The sequence below is a fragment of the Schistocerca gregaria genome, chromosome 3, assembly GCF_023897955.1.
Source record: "Schistocerca gregaria isolate iqSchGreg1 chromosome 3, iqSchGreg1.2, whole genome shotgun sequence".
In the NCBI taxonomy this organism is placed as follows: Eukaryota; Metazoa; Arthropoda; class Insecta; order Orthoptera; family Acrididae; genus Schistocerca; species Schistocerca gregaria.
Genome location: NC_064922.1, coordinates 412717716 through 412733263, shown reverse-complemented (window position 1 = coordinate 412733263; position 15548 = coordinate 412717716). Strand labels below are relative to the sequence as shown.

The following is a 15548-nucleotide window of genomic DNA, read 5'->3' as shown; positions in this document are numbered from 1 at the left end:
CATGTTTGCAATTATCGTATAACCATCATTAATGTGCACTTAAGATTAAGTAAATTATAGTTATAAATCTGGAGGCAATGGAAGGTTTCAGATCAAATATATAATGATAAAACAGACATTTCAAAACTACATTTTAAACTGAAGAAATTTTCCTTAGGCAGATGTGGACTCTGACCACAATTTATAGGTTATGAACTGTCAATTAAAATTGAAGAAATTGTGGGGAGGTAAGATGTTAAGGAGATGGGATCTAGATAAATTGTAAGAATCAAAAGTAGTTGAGAATTTCAAAAATAGTGTTAGGAAATGGTTAGCTGACTCATGGGAAAGGAATGCTATGAAGACAAAAGTATAGCTTTGAGATATGAAATTGTGAAGTCAACAGAGGATTATATCAGCAAAACGACAAGGCCAAGTACAAATTTTTAGGGAACAGAATAGATATTGATTTTAATTGATGAAAGGAGAAAAACCCTCAGACTTCAAGAATGTAAAAATTCAAATTACAAAAAGAGTAGGTGCTGACTCTTGGGAATATCATCCAACTGTCAGTGTAATAAGTCATAGTTTCTAGATACTGACATAAATTATTTACAGAAGAAGAGAAAAACTGGTAGAAGCCAACTTTGGGAAAGACCATTTTGGCTTCTGGAGAAATAGGAATGTGTGAGATAACACTAAGGATATGACTTATCCTAGAAGATAGGTAAAATAAAAGCTACATTTACAGTATTTGTAGCTTTAGAGAAAACTTTGATAATTTTGACTGGAATTATCTCTTTGAAATTCTGAATGTGGGAGGAGTAAAATACAAGCAGCAAAAGTTTATTCACAGCCTGGACAGGAAATCAGTTATAAGAATTGCAGGACATGAAATGGAAATATTAGTTCAGAAGATTGTGTGACAAGGTTGTATATTGTACCTGAATTTATACAATCTGTACACTGAGCAAGTTGTGAAGGAAACATAGGAGGAAATTGGAGAGGGAATTGTAGTTCAGAGAAGAAATAAAGAAATAAAAACCTTTGAAGTTTGTTGATGACATTGCAATTCTGTCAAAAGCAACAAAAGACTTGGCAGAGCAGTTGAAAAGAATGGATAGTCTCTTGAAAAAAGGTTGCAAGTTGAACATCAATTGAAGTGAAGTAAGGTTAATTGAATTAAACTAGATGATACTGAGGTAATTACATCAGGAAATGAGACACTAACAGTAATTTATGAATTTTGCTATTTGAGCAGCAAAATAACCTATGATAGTTGAAGTATGGAGGATACAAACTCAGACTGGCAGTAACAAGTCAAGCATATCTCTAAAACAGAAAATTGTCAACATTGAATATAGATTTAAATGTTAGGAAGTTGTTCTGGAAGTATTTGTGTGGAGCGCAGTGTGGAATGGAAGCATAATGTGGATGATTAGCTTAAAATGTTTGGACAGGAAGAGAACAGAAGCATTTGAAATGTGCTGCTACAGAAGCATGCTGAAGATTACATTGTTACATCAACTAATTTATGAACAGAAGCGTATTGGGAGAAAAGAAATATGTGGCACAATTTGACATAAAGAAGGAATCGACTGTAGGACACATCCTGAGGCATTGAGGAATTGTCACTTTCGTAATAGAAGTTTGGGGGGGTGGAGTTAAAAATTGTTTATGGTGACCAAGCTTAGATACCACAAGCAGGTTCAAATGGATATAGGTTGCCATGGTTATGATGGTTATGCAGAGATGAAGATGCTTGCACAGAATAGACTAGCATAGTGGAGATTCATCAGGTCAGTCTTTGAATCAACACCACCACAATAAGAACATATGAGAGTTGTTTAGAAAGCCTGTGAATTTTAAAAAATGAAGTGGCTTGAGCACTATTGGACTTAACTTCTGAGGTCATGAGTTCCCTAGAACTTAGAACTACTTAAACCTAACTAACCTAATGACGTCACAGACATCCATGCCCGAGGCAGGATTGAACCTGTGACCATAGTGGTCGCGCAGTTCCAGAGTGTAGTGCCTAGAATTGCTCAGCCACTCCGGCCAGCATGAATTTTAAAGTATTTTTTTTAATGACAGTATTGTGAAAAGGGTAAGTTACTACTAACTGTAGGGTTGAGGTGTTGAGTTGCAGACAAGCACAACAAAAACACTACTAAACAAGTAAGCTTTTGGCTCAAAGGCCTTCTTCTGAAATAAACAAAAAAACACACACACACATTCTTGCAAACACAACTCACACACGCATGACCACTGTCTGGCCACCAAGGCCAGACTGCGAGCAACTGCGCATGATGGGAAGAAGCAATCTGAGTGGTGGGATTAAGGATGAGGTGGCTGGTTTTGGGAGGGATAGCGGGATAGGGGTGGGGGATAGTAAAGTGCTGCTTGTGGGAGCATACAGAGAGAGGGTAGGGCAGCTAAGTTCAGGCAGGACTTAAGTCATGGGGGAGGGAACAGAAAAGGAGAGAAGTAAAGAGACTTTGGGTGCATTGATGGACAAGAAGGGTGTGCAGTGCTGGTGTTGGAACAGGGAGGGGATGGGGTGTGAAGGAGAGTGACTAACGAAGGTTGTGGCCAAGGGAGGTTATGAGAACATAGGATATATAGCAGGGAGAGTTCCCACTTGAACAATTCAGAAAAGCAGGAGGTTGTAGGAAGGATCATACAATACAGGCTGCAGGCTGTGAAGTAAGCATTGAAATGAAGAACATTGTGTTGGGCAGCATGCTCAGCAACTGTGTGTTTTCAGCTGTTTCTTGGCCTCAGTTAGTCAGTGGCCATTCATGCGAACAGATAGCTTGTTGGTTGTGTTGTGTTGTGTTGTGTTGTGTTGTGTTGTGTTTCTCTTGTAGAATGCAGTGCAGTATTTGCAGCTTAGCTTGTACATCACATGACTACTTTCATAGGTAGCCTTGTCTTTGGTGGGATAGGTGATGCTTGTGATCAGACTGGAGTAGGTGATGTTGGGGTGATATCTGGGACAGGTCTGACATCTAGGTCTATTACAGGGATGTGAGCTGTGAGATAAGGGGCTGGAAGTAGAGGTGGATTAGGGATGGATGTAGATATTGTGTATGTTTGGTTGGCGGTGGATTACCACTGTCAGAGGAGTGGGAAGGATATTGGCTAGAAAATTGCTCATTTTGAGGCATGACAAGAAGTAGTCAAAACCACTGCAGAGAATGTGATCCAGTTGCTCCAGTCCTGGATGGTACCGAGTCGTGAGGGAAATGCTTCTTTGTGGCTAGATGGGGACTTTGGGAGGTAGTGGATGACTGGCGAGATCAGGCATGGGAAGTATGTTTTTGTACGAGGTTGGGAGACTAATTTTCAATCTTTGAAGGCATCAATGAGGCCCTTGGTATGGAAGGCTCTTCTTGGTGTGGAATGAGTGGCAGTTGTCGAAGTGGAAGTATTGCTGGTTGTCAGATACGTACCGAGGTACTGATGTAGCAATGGAAGTCAACTTTGAAAAAGGACGACTAGGTGAAGTGAATGGGGGAGAAGGCATTGAGGTTCTCGATGAATGTGGATAAGGTGTAGTCATCCCTAGTCCAGATCAAAAAGATGTCATCAGTGAATCTGAACCAGGTGAGGGGTTTGGGATTCTGGGTGGTTAGTAAGTATTCCTCTAGAAAGCCCACAAGTAGCTTGGCAGAAGATATGATAGTACTTCGCCGTACCACAGATTTGTTTATAGGTGATGCTTTCAGAGGTGAAAAACTTGTGGGTGAGGATATAATTGGTCATGTTGACCAGAAAGGAGGTTGTAGGTTTGGAATCTGTTGTTCTTTGGGAAATGTAGTCTTCAGTCATAGCAAGGTCATGGACATTAGGGGTGTTAGTGTAAAGGGAGGTGGCATCAGTAGTGATGAGTAGGGCACCATGTTGTACAGCAACAGGAACAGAGATGAGTTGGTGGAGGAAATGATTGGAGTCTTTTATATAGGAGGATAGATTGCGAGTAATAGACTGAAGGTGTTGGTCTATGAGAGCAGAGATTCTCACAGTGGGAGCACAAAACTGGCCACAATAGTGTGTCCTGAGAGCTGAGGTTCTAGGATTTGCCTATGGATTTGAGAAGAGATTGGAGATCTTTTGGATTTCTGGACAAGGTCACTGTGATAGAGTGGATGAATCTGATAGATGGCAGAGTCCTTGCAACAGTGGGGAACCTTTGTCAGCAGGTAGGATTATAAAGTCGAGATCAGTTTTTCTGTGGCAGATTGTAATTCTTTTTGCGGTGATTTGGGGAATGATGGTGAGGCAAGGTTTGCAGTTAAAATATTCTGGAAAGTTACAGTAGGTTATTTGGGAGCAGTGGGGGGAGGGCATGTGTATTGTGGCTGGATGGAGGAGTGAACAAAGTGTTTCCATCTTAGGGATCATGAGAAGGAGGGAAGGTCTTTAACAAGTCAAGCATGATTAAATTTGGGAGTGGAGCGAAAGGTAAGGCCTTTGGAAAGGACTGATACATCTGTCAGACTTAAAGCTGTTGGAGGAAAGGTTCATGATTGTGTTTCAGGTGTGTTTAGATTCTGGATTTTCCATAGTGTTGGGAGGAAGTTTTTCATGGGTGTGGTAAATGTAATAGGTCTGTGAGGCAGGATTTGTCAACTATTAGGGGATGTGGAGAAGGTTTGGAGGCTGTTGCAGAGGTGGTGGATAGTCATGTTCCAAAATGGAGTAGGAGATGCACAGGTTGAAGAGTTTTTTGAGGTGGCATTGAGCATGTTACTCTCATTCAATGTAAGAAAGGGATATAGGAATTTGGGATTGCAGAGCAGGAGAATTTTGTAGCTGGAGAAGAGGTATCTCCTTCCCTGTTCCCACTGCAATACTACACAGCCTACTATTCCAACAACGCACACATAGGCTTTCTACTTCTTCGCCCCCCCCACCCTCCTCCCTCCTCCCTCCACCCCCACCCATGTCTACACTCCCACCAGCACATAGCTGCCCTACCCACACTCCTCCAAGTCCCTGAATGCTCGTGCAAGCAGCACTTTACCATCCCTGACACCTACTCTGCTATCCCTCCCCCTCTCTCACCAGTCTCATCCTTACCCCCACCGCCAAGATTGCTTCTGCCACCATGCGCAGTTGCTTGCAGTCTGGTCTTGGCAGCCAGAAACTGTGGTTTTTGTGTGTGTGTGTGTGTGTTTGTGTGTGTGTGTGTGTGTGTGGTGTCTATTTCAGAAGAAGGCCTTTTGCCGAAAGCTTACTTGTTTAGTAGTCTCTTTCTTGTGCCTGTCCGCAACTCAGTGTTTACACTATATGGTGAATAACAATCTGTCCTTTTCATAGGATTGTTATTATTAAATTCTGGATTTTCTATTAATATAATTCTGTTTATTTCTTGATATAGTCTTCTTTTGGTTCATTAACTTATTTATAACATACTTATGAGGGCAAGGCAAAAACTTCTCTTTCTGATAGTTGGTTATTGCATTTTTATGTAAAAAATGCATTTCTTTCCAATGCAATGCCTGTCTTAGTGAACTTATTTTGTCCAACATTTTCACATGAGAAGATTCTGAATGACCTGGAAAATGCTCATCCAGTATTTCTTACATTTAAGTATTAACAAAGAGATAGAGGGGCTGGCCAGTACTTACCTCAGCTCAGTACAACCGATAGAAACACAAAAAACAACCGAAAATTTAAGTTCCTAGCTTTCGGAATAAATGTTCCTTCATCGGGGAGGAGAGAGGGGAAAGAAAGGGAAGAAGGGAAAGTGGATTTAGTTACTCACAACCCAGGTTATGAAGCAACAGGGAAAGGAAAACAGGGAAGGTAGCAAGGATGGAGGCATGGTTGTTTCCCTTCTTCCCTTTCTTTCCCCTCTCTCCTCCCCGATGAGAAAACATTTATTCCGAAAGCTAGGAACTTAAATTTTCGGTTGTTTTTTGTGTTTCTATCGGCTGTACTGAGCTGAGGTAAGTACTGGCCAGCCCCTCTATCTCTTTGTTAGTAATTGTTTCACATCTTTATATGAGATTTTCCATTAATTAGTTAGATCACCTATATGGTCCACATTCTTCATTGTTTTGTCCCTTTTGTTAGCTATCACTTACATCTGTCATCTAAACACTTTCTCTTCTTCAGTGTTATGTATATAAATAAATATTTTCGTCACCAACTGTGCTAGTTTCATTTGCCTCCTATTGTCGTGTTCGGTTTATAGTCCACTTCTCTTTTTCTATTTATTGATTTATTTATTTAACATTCCATTATTTAACATTCCATAGTTTTAACGTTCGTTATTCGCTGTTTTCCAGCCAACAATCACTGCCAACAATCTCTTCCACACCTATGAGTATCATCCAATTCCGTCGATTTCGTGTTGCTGGTGATATTTTTGTGCCATTGCCTATCCTTCTCTGCCACAGGAAACATTTTTTGGAACATTTCTGCACCACCCGCGAACTTTTTTGCGGCACGCGCGATCTTTTTTGCGGCACGCGCGATCTTTTTTTCGCTACTCGCTATCTCTGTTTTTGAGCAGCGTGTGTTCTTTTTCCCCTGATCTGGACATACTTGCTTGGTCTGGTCAACTTTTTCTGTATTTTTCTTATTTGGTGGTCTTTCTTTGGTATTTAACATTACCAACACAATTTCTTTCTTTCTCGCCCTTCCTTCCGTGTTTTATTCCTTCTTATGATTACTATTTTAACTTTAGTTATTTAATTTCCCTACCCACCAGTTACCCACTATGTACCCTAATCCTATACCACATTATTTACATTCATTCCAGAAACATGCATTTACCGTAGCCAAACTGCAATCCCACATACTTTTCCTCCGTTCCTGCTTAACCTTTGGAATTACCCCTAAAGTACTTACCTTAAAAGTTCCCATCTCTGGGTGCAATTCCTCCTTCCACCAACCTCTCCTGGACTTCCAGAACCTTCAATCCTTAGCCCTTACCGAACTTGTCCTGAATCTCTACACTACTTCATGTAACCACCACTCCCAACAGCTCCTATCTCTCTTCAAAGTCCTCCACCTCTCAAACCCTTGCTTGAAGAACACACTCAGGAACGTCATCCTAGAAGCCAGCCGCAAACTTGAGTCCCATGCCACACACCACCTGAAAAAAACTATCCACAGTGCTAGTTCAACACCTAAGAAGTGGGGTCCCTCTCCCTATCCCTCACAAACACCAACCACAACAGAACCGTCAACAAACCCCCCTCATAGCCAACAAACCTAGCCTAGCCACCCTACTCAATCTCCCCATCCCAGCACATACCCCACACAGACCAAATCTCAACTATAACCACAGTCAAATGCCACATATCACCAACCTCAATTCAGTTCTAAACCTCTCATCCAGATCCCTCTCTCCTCAAGAGACATCTGTTCTATCAAAAGGCTTAGCCTCTAGCCCCACACCTAAATTCAACCACACTGCCCTGGTTAAAGATCTCCTCTCTTTCACCCGGAACCTCAACTGGAACTATCACTTCACTACCCAAACACAGCCCCCAAATACTAGACCCAGTGTTGAACCTTGTTTAGAACAGTTCCGACCGCCTTCTCAAAGGGATCCTCCTCCCCTCCCCCAAAACCATCCCTTGCAGACATTTCAGGAATTCCTCACATCCAGTGTTGCCTCCCAATCCTTCTTGAAGAACATCCCGACAACCCCCAACATCACCCCAGCTGAATCCCGTGCCATTAAGCAGCTGAAAACAGACCGCTCTATTGTAATCCTTCCGGCAGATAAAGGCTCCACAACTGTGGTACTTGACCATGTGGAGTATGTGGCAGAAGGACTGCGTCAACTCTCCGACACCTCAACCTACAAAGCTGTTACCCAGGATCCCATTCCCTCCATTCAGACTGAGCTGCAGAAAATCCTAAAAATCCAAGGTCCCTCACAAGGCCTCACAATGGCTTCCATAGACTTACTCACTCCACCTGAGCCACGTACCCCTACCTTCTACCTATTACCCAAAATCCACAAAGAGAACCATCCTGGCCATCCCATTGTAGCAGGCTTCAAAGCCCCAACAGAACGTATCTCAGCTCTGGTAGACCAACACCTCCAACCTATCACCTGCAGACTCCCATCCTACATCAAGGACACAAACCACTTCCTAGAATGCCTCAAATCCATTCCCACTCCTCTCCTACCTGAAACCTTTCTTGTCACCATAGATGCTACATCCCTTTACACAAACATCCCACACACCCATGGTCTCTCTGCCCTTGAGCACTACCTCTCCCAACGCCCACCCGAAGATCTTCCAAAAACCTCGTTCCTTATCACACTTACCAACTTCTTCCTCACCCATAATTACTTCACTTTTGAAGGCCAGACCTTCAAACAAATCAGGGGAACTGCCTTGGGAACCAGGATGGCTCCATCCTATGCCAACCTCTTCATGGGCCGCATGGAGGAGGCTTTCCTGAAGACCCAACAGCTGCTTCCCCTGGCCTGGTATAGGTTTATAGATGACATCTTTGTGGTCTGGACTCATGGTGAAGAAACACTCCTTAATTTCCTCCATAACCTCAACTCCTTTTCGAATCTGAATTTCACCTGGTCCTTCTCCAAAACCAAAGCCACCTTCCTGGATGTTGACCTTCATCTTGTTGAAGATCACATCCACACCTCTGTCCATATCAAACCCACCAACAAACAACAGTACCTTCACTTTGATAGCTGCCATCCATTCCACATCAAACGCTCCCTTCCCTACAGCCTAGGTATTTGTGGCAAACGTATCTGCTCCAGTGACGAATCCCTCAACAATTACACCAATAACCTGACCAGTGCCTTCCTCTCCCGCAACTATCCTGCTGACCTTGTCCACAAACAGATCTCCCGAGCAATACATTCCTCCCCGTCCAACAACAATATTCCTACCCTCAGACCACACAGAAGCATCCCCCTTGTCACCCAATATTATCCTGGCCTCGAATACATCAATAAATTACTCCGCCAGGGATATGACTTTCTCAAGTCAACCCCTGAAATGAGATCATCCCTTGACAAAATTCTCCCCACGAGTTGCCTTTCGTCGTCCCCCTAAACTCCGTAACATCCTTGTTAAACCCTGCAATATTCCCAGACTACCTTCTCTACCCAGTGGTTCCTACCCCTGTAACCGACCCCGCTGCAAAACCTGCCCCATGCATCCCCCCACAACCACCTACTCCAGCCCCGCTACTGGGAAAACATACGCAATTCAAGGCAGGGCCACGTGTGAGACTACACATGTCATTTATCAGCTGACATGCCTGCACTGCACAGCCTTTTACATTGGTATGACAACAACTGAAATGGCTGAGCGCATGAACGGACACAGACGAACTGTCCGCCTAGGAGATGTCCAATACCCAGTAGCGGAGCATGCCCTCCAGCATAATTCTAGGGACCTAGGAACCTGCTACACTGTATGTGCCATTTGGCTTCTCCCACCCAACACCAGTCCCTCTGAACTGCGGAGATGGGAACTTGCACTCCAGCACATCCTTTCATCCCGCCATCCCCCTGGACTGAACCTACGTTAAACAACCTCGCTCCCATTTACTTTTCAGTCTTCTCCTCTTTCCCTTTCCTCTTTAGCCATTCATGCATCTTTTCATCCTACATCTTTATACTATACACCTCTTTACTTCTGTATGCATCCTCTTTGGTTTGAAGCTGGCACAGTACCTGCAGTAGAATATCTTTGGCTTCCCTCTGACAACCATGCCTCCATCCTTGCTACCTTCCCTGTTTTCCTTTCCCTGTTGCTTCATAACCTGGGTTGTGAGTAACTAAATCCACTTTCCCTTCTTCCCTTTCTTTCTCCTCTCTCCTCCCCGAAAAGAATATCTTTGGCTTCCCTCTGACAACCATGTCTCCATCCTTGCTACCTTCCCTGTTTTCCTTTCCCTGTTGCTTCATAACCTGGGTTGTGAGTAACTAAATCCACTTTCCCTTCTTCCCTTTCTTTCCCCTCTCTCCTCCCCGATGAAGGAACATTTATTCCGAAAGCTAGGAACTTAAATTTTCGGTTGTTTTTTGTGTTTCTATCGGCTGTACTGAGCTGAGGTAAGTACTGGCCAGCCCCTCTATCTCTTTGTTAGTAATTGTTTCACATCTTTATATGAGATTTTCCATTAATTAGTTACATTTAAATATCATTTACACAGTTGAGAAGTAACTCTTTATTAACAATCTGACATCATTTGCCAATTATCCTAGTAAGAAACACACACTTGTATTAATACAGATACTTGCAGTAAGTAGAAATGAAGATTTCAAATCAGTTTTTGGAAGTATATAGAGGAAAGATGTCTACTGCAAGTCTCTTTCACAATTCACTCGCTTGTCTTCCAACCAGTCCATGTATGTTTAGTGGTCTCACTTTAGTCTTTGTTAACTTCCAAATGTCTGTTTGCTGATGAATGACTGTAAGCAACTTACAAAAAATCGTTTCTTGGTATTATTAAAATTTAGTGTTTTTTGTGAGGTAAATGTATGAAAAAATGCAAAAAAAGAGTATCATGTACAGTTCACAGTCTAGCCACAGCAAGTAAGTGATGTAGTGCTGATAATCTATCAAATTGCAAAATCTTATTCTCTAATTCAATTTTTAGATTATTTTAAAAACATTTTTTCTCTTATACAGTGCCTCATTTTTTGTTTAACTTATTTATCATATCTGATAGTGGAAAATAAGCTGATGGACTATTCTTACCATTTTCTAGAAACTAAGAGATGTCCAAAATTGGAAAGGAATTGCAAGCTACTACTTAAAGACACTCTTTTTGTGGAAAAATGACACTGATTATCAATGGTCCAAAAGTATGGGTGAGCTTTTTATTGAGGTAAGTGTTATCACCTGAAAATTACATCGAATCATTTTTTAAAAAAATGAACTTGTTTAGTGGCAGCAATGAACTGAGCTTCTTTAGTTCATAAGAAGTTCCAATGGAAAGTTGTAATATGGATAGAGACTGACAGGGAACCCCTGGAGTGTGGAGTTGCTAAAGACCAATTATGTTTACAGCATTTGACACCCCTTATACTGTCTGCCATGCAACAAGGTGTGGGACTTGAGCAGAAAGTTGTATACTCTTTGCTCACTTATTTGTTACATAGTTAAATTCTTAATTTCTTTGCAAGTTTTTGGGTACTTGCATAGTTTAATTCACACATTTCAGGCGTATTGTAGTACTTGAGAGTTGTAGCATCGCGTTTTAGTACCTGAGTAGTGTAGAATCGCATAGTCTCCTCCTGCTGCTGAGCGGTGTGTCAGCAGTGCGCAAGTAGCAGCATTACTGCATTTACTAGGCAACCTTGTATTTTAATAATCATTTAAATTCTGTGTTTAATTGTTTGTGCTCTCTGTAGATCAGTTCAGACGTTCTTTGCACAACATTATTTAGCATGGATAGGGACTGCGACTTCTGTGTTTGGATGCGGACTGAGTTGGCATCCCTTCGCTCCCAGCTTCAGGCAGTGTTGGCTTCGGTCACACAGCTTGAGGCTGTTGCCAATGAGCATCACTGTGGGGGTCCGGATGGGGGTTTGTTGGGGACGGCCAGCTCGTCCCATGTATCCCCCGATTGGACTATGGCTGTGGGTGCCCAGGATACTGCCCACATTGAGGCTGACTCCTCACCCATGGTAGAGGGGAGGTCGTTCTTGAGGTGTGGCAGGGGGCAAAAGACATTCCGGAGGGCTGAACGGAAGGCCTCTCCAGCTTGTCTGACAAACTGGTTTCAGGCTCTGTCTCCAGCTGATACTGACCTTCGGCCAGACATGGCTGCTTGTTCTGTTCCAGAGGTTGCTCCTCAGTCTGAAAGATCTGGGCCGTTGCAGAGGGTGGGCTTACTGGTAGTTGGGAAATCCAACGTCAGGTGACTAATGGGGCCCCTTAGGGATATGGCTGCAAGGCAGGGGAAGAAAACCAATGTTCACTCTGTGTGCATACCAGGAGGAGTCATTCCAGATGTGGAAAGGGTCCTTCCAGATTCCATGAAGGGTACAGGGTGCACGCACCCATCTGCAGGTGGTTACTCATGTCGGCACCAATGATGTATGTTGCTATGGATTGGACGAAATCCTCTCTGGCTTCCGGCAGCTATCTGATTTGGTGAAGAGTGCCAGGCTCGCTAGCGGCATGAAAGCAGAGCTCACCATCTGCAGCATCGTTGACAGGACTGACTGTGGACCTTTGGTACAGAGCTGAGTGGAGGGTCTGAATCAGAGGCTGAGACGGTTCTGTGACCGTGTGGGCTGCAGATTCCTTGACTTGCGCCATAGGGTGGTGGGGTTACAGGTTCCACTGTATAGGTCAGGAGTCCACTACACCCAGCAGTCGGCTACATGGGTAGCAGGGGTTGTGTGGAGTGGACTGGGTGGTTTTTTTAGGTTAGATGGCCTCGTGCAAGCACAGAAAGGGCAACAGCCTCAAAAGGGTGTGAGGCAGTCATGACATGCGGGGACCAAGCAGCAATCAGTATTGTAATTGTAAACTGTTGAAGCTGCATTGCTAAAGTACCAGAACTTCAGGTGCTGATAGAAAGCACTGAAGCTGAAATCGTTATAGGTACGGAAAGCTGACTGAAGCCAGAGATAAATTCTGCCGAAATTTCTACAAAGGTGCAGACAGTGGTTAGGAAGGATAGATTGCATGCAACCGGTGGTTGCATGTTTATCGCTGTTAGTAGTAGTTTATCCTGTAGTGAAATAGACGTGGATAGTTCCTGTAAATTATTATGGGTGGAGGTTATACTCAACAACCAAGCTTGGTTAATAATTGGCTCCTTTTACCGATCTTCCGAATCAGCAGCATTAGTGGCAGAACAACTGAGAGAAAATCTGGAATACATTTCAAATAAATTTCCTCAGCATGTTATAGTCTTAGGTGGAGATTTCAATTTACCAGATATAGACTGGGACACTCAGATGCTTAGGACGGGTGGTAGGGACAGAGCATCGAGTGACATACTGAGTGCACTATCCGAAAATTTCCTCGAGCAATTAAACAGAGAACCGACTGGTGGAGATAACATCTTGGACCTACTGATAACAAACAGACCTGAACTTTTCAATTCTGTAAGTGCAGAACAGGGAATCCGTGATCATAAGGCTGTTGCAGCATCCCTGAGTATGGAAGTAAATAGGAATATAAAAAAAGAGAGGAAGGTTCATCTGTTTAGCAAGAGTAATAGGAGGCAGATTTCAGACTACCTAACAGATCAAAACGAAAATTTCTGTTCCGATACTGACAATGTTGAGTGTTTATGGAAAAAGTTCAAGGCAATCGTAAAATGCTTTTTAGACAGGTACGTGCTGAGTAAAACTGTGAGGGATAGGAAAAACCCTCTGTGGTTCAACAACAAAGTGAGGAAACTACTGTGAAAGCAAAGAGAACTTCACTGCAAGTTTAAATGCTGGCCAAAACCTCTCAGACAAACAGAAGCTAAACAATGTCAAAGTTAGTGTAAGAAGGGCTATGCGTGAAGTGTTCAGTGAATTCAAAAGTAAAATTCTATGTACCAACTTGACAGAAAATACTGTTTGACATGGGTTCTATTTCTGATATTAAAGTATGTGCTTCTACACCATTTTACCGTGGGAAATCCAAATATGTAAACAAAATATCTTTGTCAGGGATACTTTTTGTGTAATATGTATATATATGTATATTCACAATTCATGCCAAACACAGAGACGTTATAGAGAAATATGGGTATGTTGCCGCATCCAGTAGCAATATAACGTGATAATTTCTTATGCAAAAGCAGGGGGGAAGAATCAGACATCATTAGATTATCCCCTGCCACACCTATGTCATTAAGACCACCTGAAACATCTCATTAACTCAAATTGCGACAGCTGGTTGCTGCCTCAGCAGTAAAGCTTCACGCCTCCTAGGGGCAGGTGCATCGAATTTACAACAGTGGTGCTAGCCGCAATTTGTTTCAGTATTAATGAGTGGGTGTTTTGGCTGACAAGTAACTGTGTGTCATATTTCCGAGCACAGTTGAATTTTTTAGTTCCTGTGTGTAAACTGATTGAGCCTGGTGCTGAAGGTAAAACGACTACTTGTTTTTACACATCAGCGTTCCTCTAGTTCCCTGCTATTAATTTAATACAGATGTATTACCAAAGTGGTATTTTTAAATTTGCAGAAATGCCATGTCGTCGCGGATGTCGATATAAGCCGGACAACTTCTGCTACGTCTGTGGGAAGTTCACTTTTGCCAGAAATAGGAAGAAAATTTCTTCAGTCATAAAGAAAGCATACAAACATTACATTGGAGTGTAGGTAGGAGATCAAGATAAAGAATGAGCACCACATTTCTGTTGTGCTACATGTTACTGCAAACTAATTCACTGGTGGAAAGGTTAAGAGAATGTGGCATTGTTTGCTGTTCCCATGGTGTGGAGGGAGCCTAAGGACCATGTTACTGATTGTTATTTCTGTCTAACAAAAATTCAGGGTTTTACAAACAAAAATTCGAAGAGGCACATTGTTTACCCAGATCTGCCTTCAGCGAGAATGGCAGTGCAGCATTCTGACAACCTCCCAGTACCTTCAAGAGCTCGAGGTCACATTCCGAGTGACAGTGAAATAAGTAGTACTGAAGATATCACAGATGATGATTCTTTATATCACTGCACAAGTGAGTCATTGCCACATTTGTTAATACAGGCAGATTTAAATGATTGAGTACGTGATCTAGGACTAAGTAAACAAAAGGCGCAGCTGCTTGGTTCAATATTACAAGAGTATAATCTACTTTACCAAAGTACTAAAATCAGTGTGTTCAGGCACAGAGAACATGCCTTTATTTCTTATTTTTCAACTGACGAAGCACTGACATTTTGCAATGACGTTGCTGGCCTGATGAAAGTGATGAACTTCACTTATATTTCACAGGAGTGGAGACTTTTCATAGATGCATCGAAAACAAGACTGAAAGGTATTTTGCTCCATAACGGAAATAAAATACCCTCTGCTCCAGTAGCTTACACTAGTTTGACAAAAGAGAATTATGAATTAGTACAAAGAATGTTAAATTCATTAAAATACAATAAACACAAATGGAAAATATGTGCAGATTTCAAGGTAATTGTTATGGTACTGGGAATGCAACAAGGCTACACAGAGTATGCCTGTTTTCTTTGCAAGTGGGATATTAGAGACCGAAATTCTCACTACGTGAAAAAGAAATGGCCTAGGCGAGGATGGAAAGTTGCCGAAAAGAATGTTGAACATGAAAGTCTGGTAGCTCCTGAATATATACTACTTACACCGCTTCATATCAAACTTGGTCTGATGAAACAATTTGTGAAGGCATGGATCCAACAGGTTGTGGGTTTGCATATCTAGCTACCAAATTCCCCCGTCTTTCAACTGCAGAAATAAAGGAAGGTGTATTTGTGGGCCCACAAATCAGGGAGCTGCAGAAAGATGCAAATTTTGAAGCATGTTTAACTGATAAAGAAAAAACCACATGGGACTATTTCAAGATGGTGTCGAAAAACTTCCTCGGAAGAAGAGCTACTAACTACAAAGCAATGGTGAAGGATA

General features: G+C 42.4%; 1 protein-coding gene across 1 annotated transcript in view; it reads left to right on the top strand.

Moving 5' to 3' along the window:
• LOC126356224 (uncharacterized) overlaps window positions 1-15548 on the top strand; it is a 184138-nt gene that overhangs the window by 128613 nt on the left and 39977 nt on the right. Inside the window, exon 8 of the mRNA XM_050007043.1 lies at window positions 10708-10827. Coding sequence (XP_049863000.1) covers window positions 10708-10827 — 120 coding nt within the window. The remainder of the gene's footprint in view (window positions 1-10707; window positions 10828-15548) is intronic.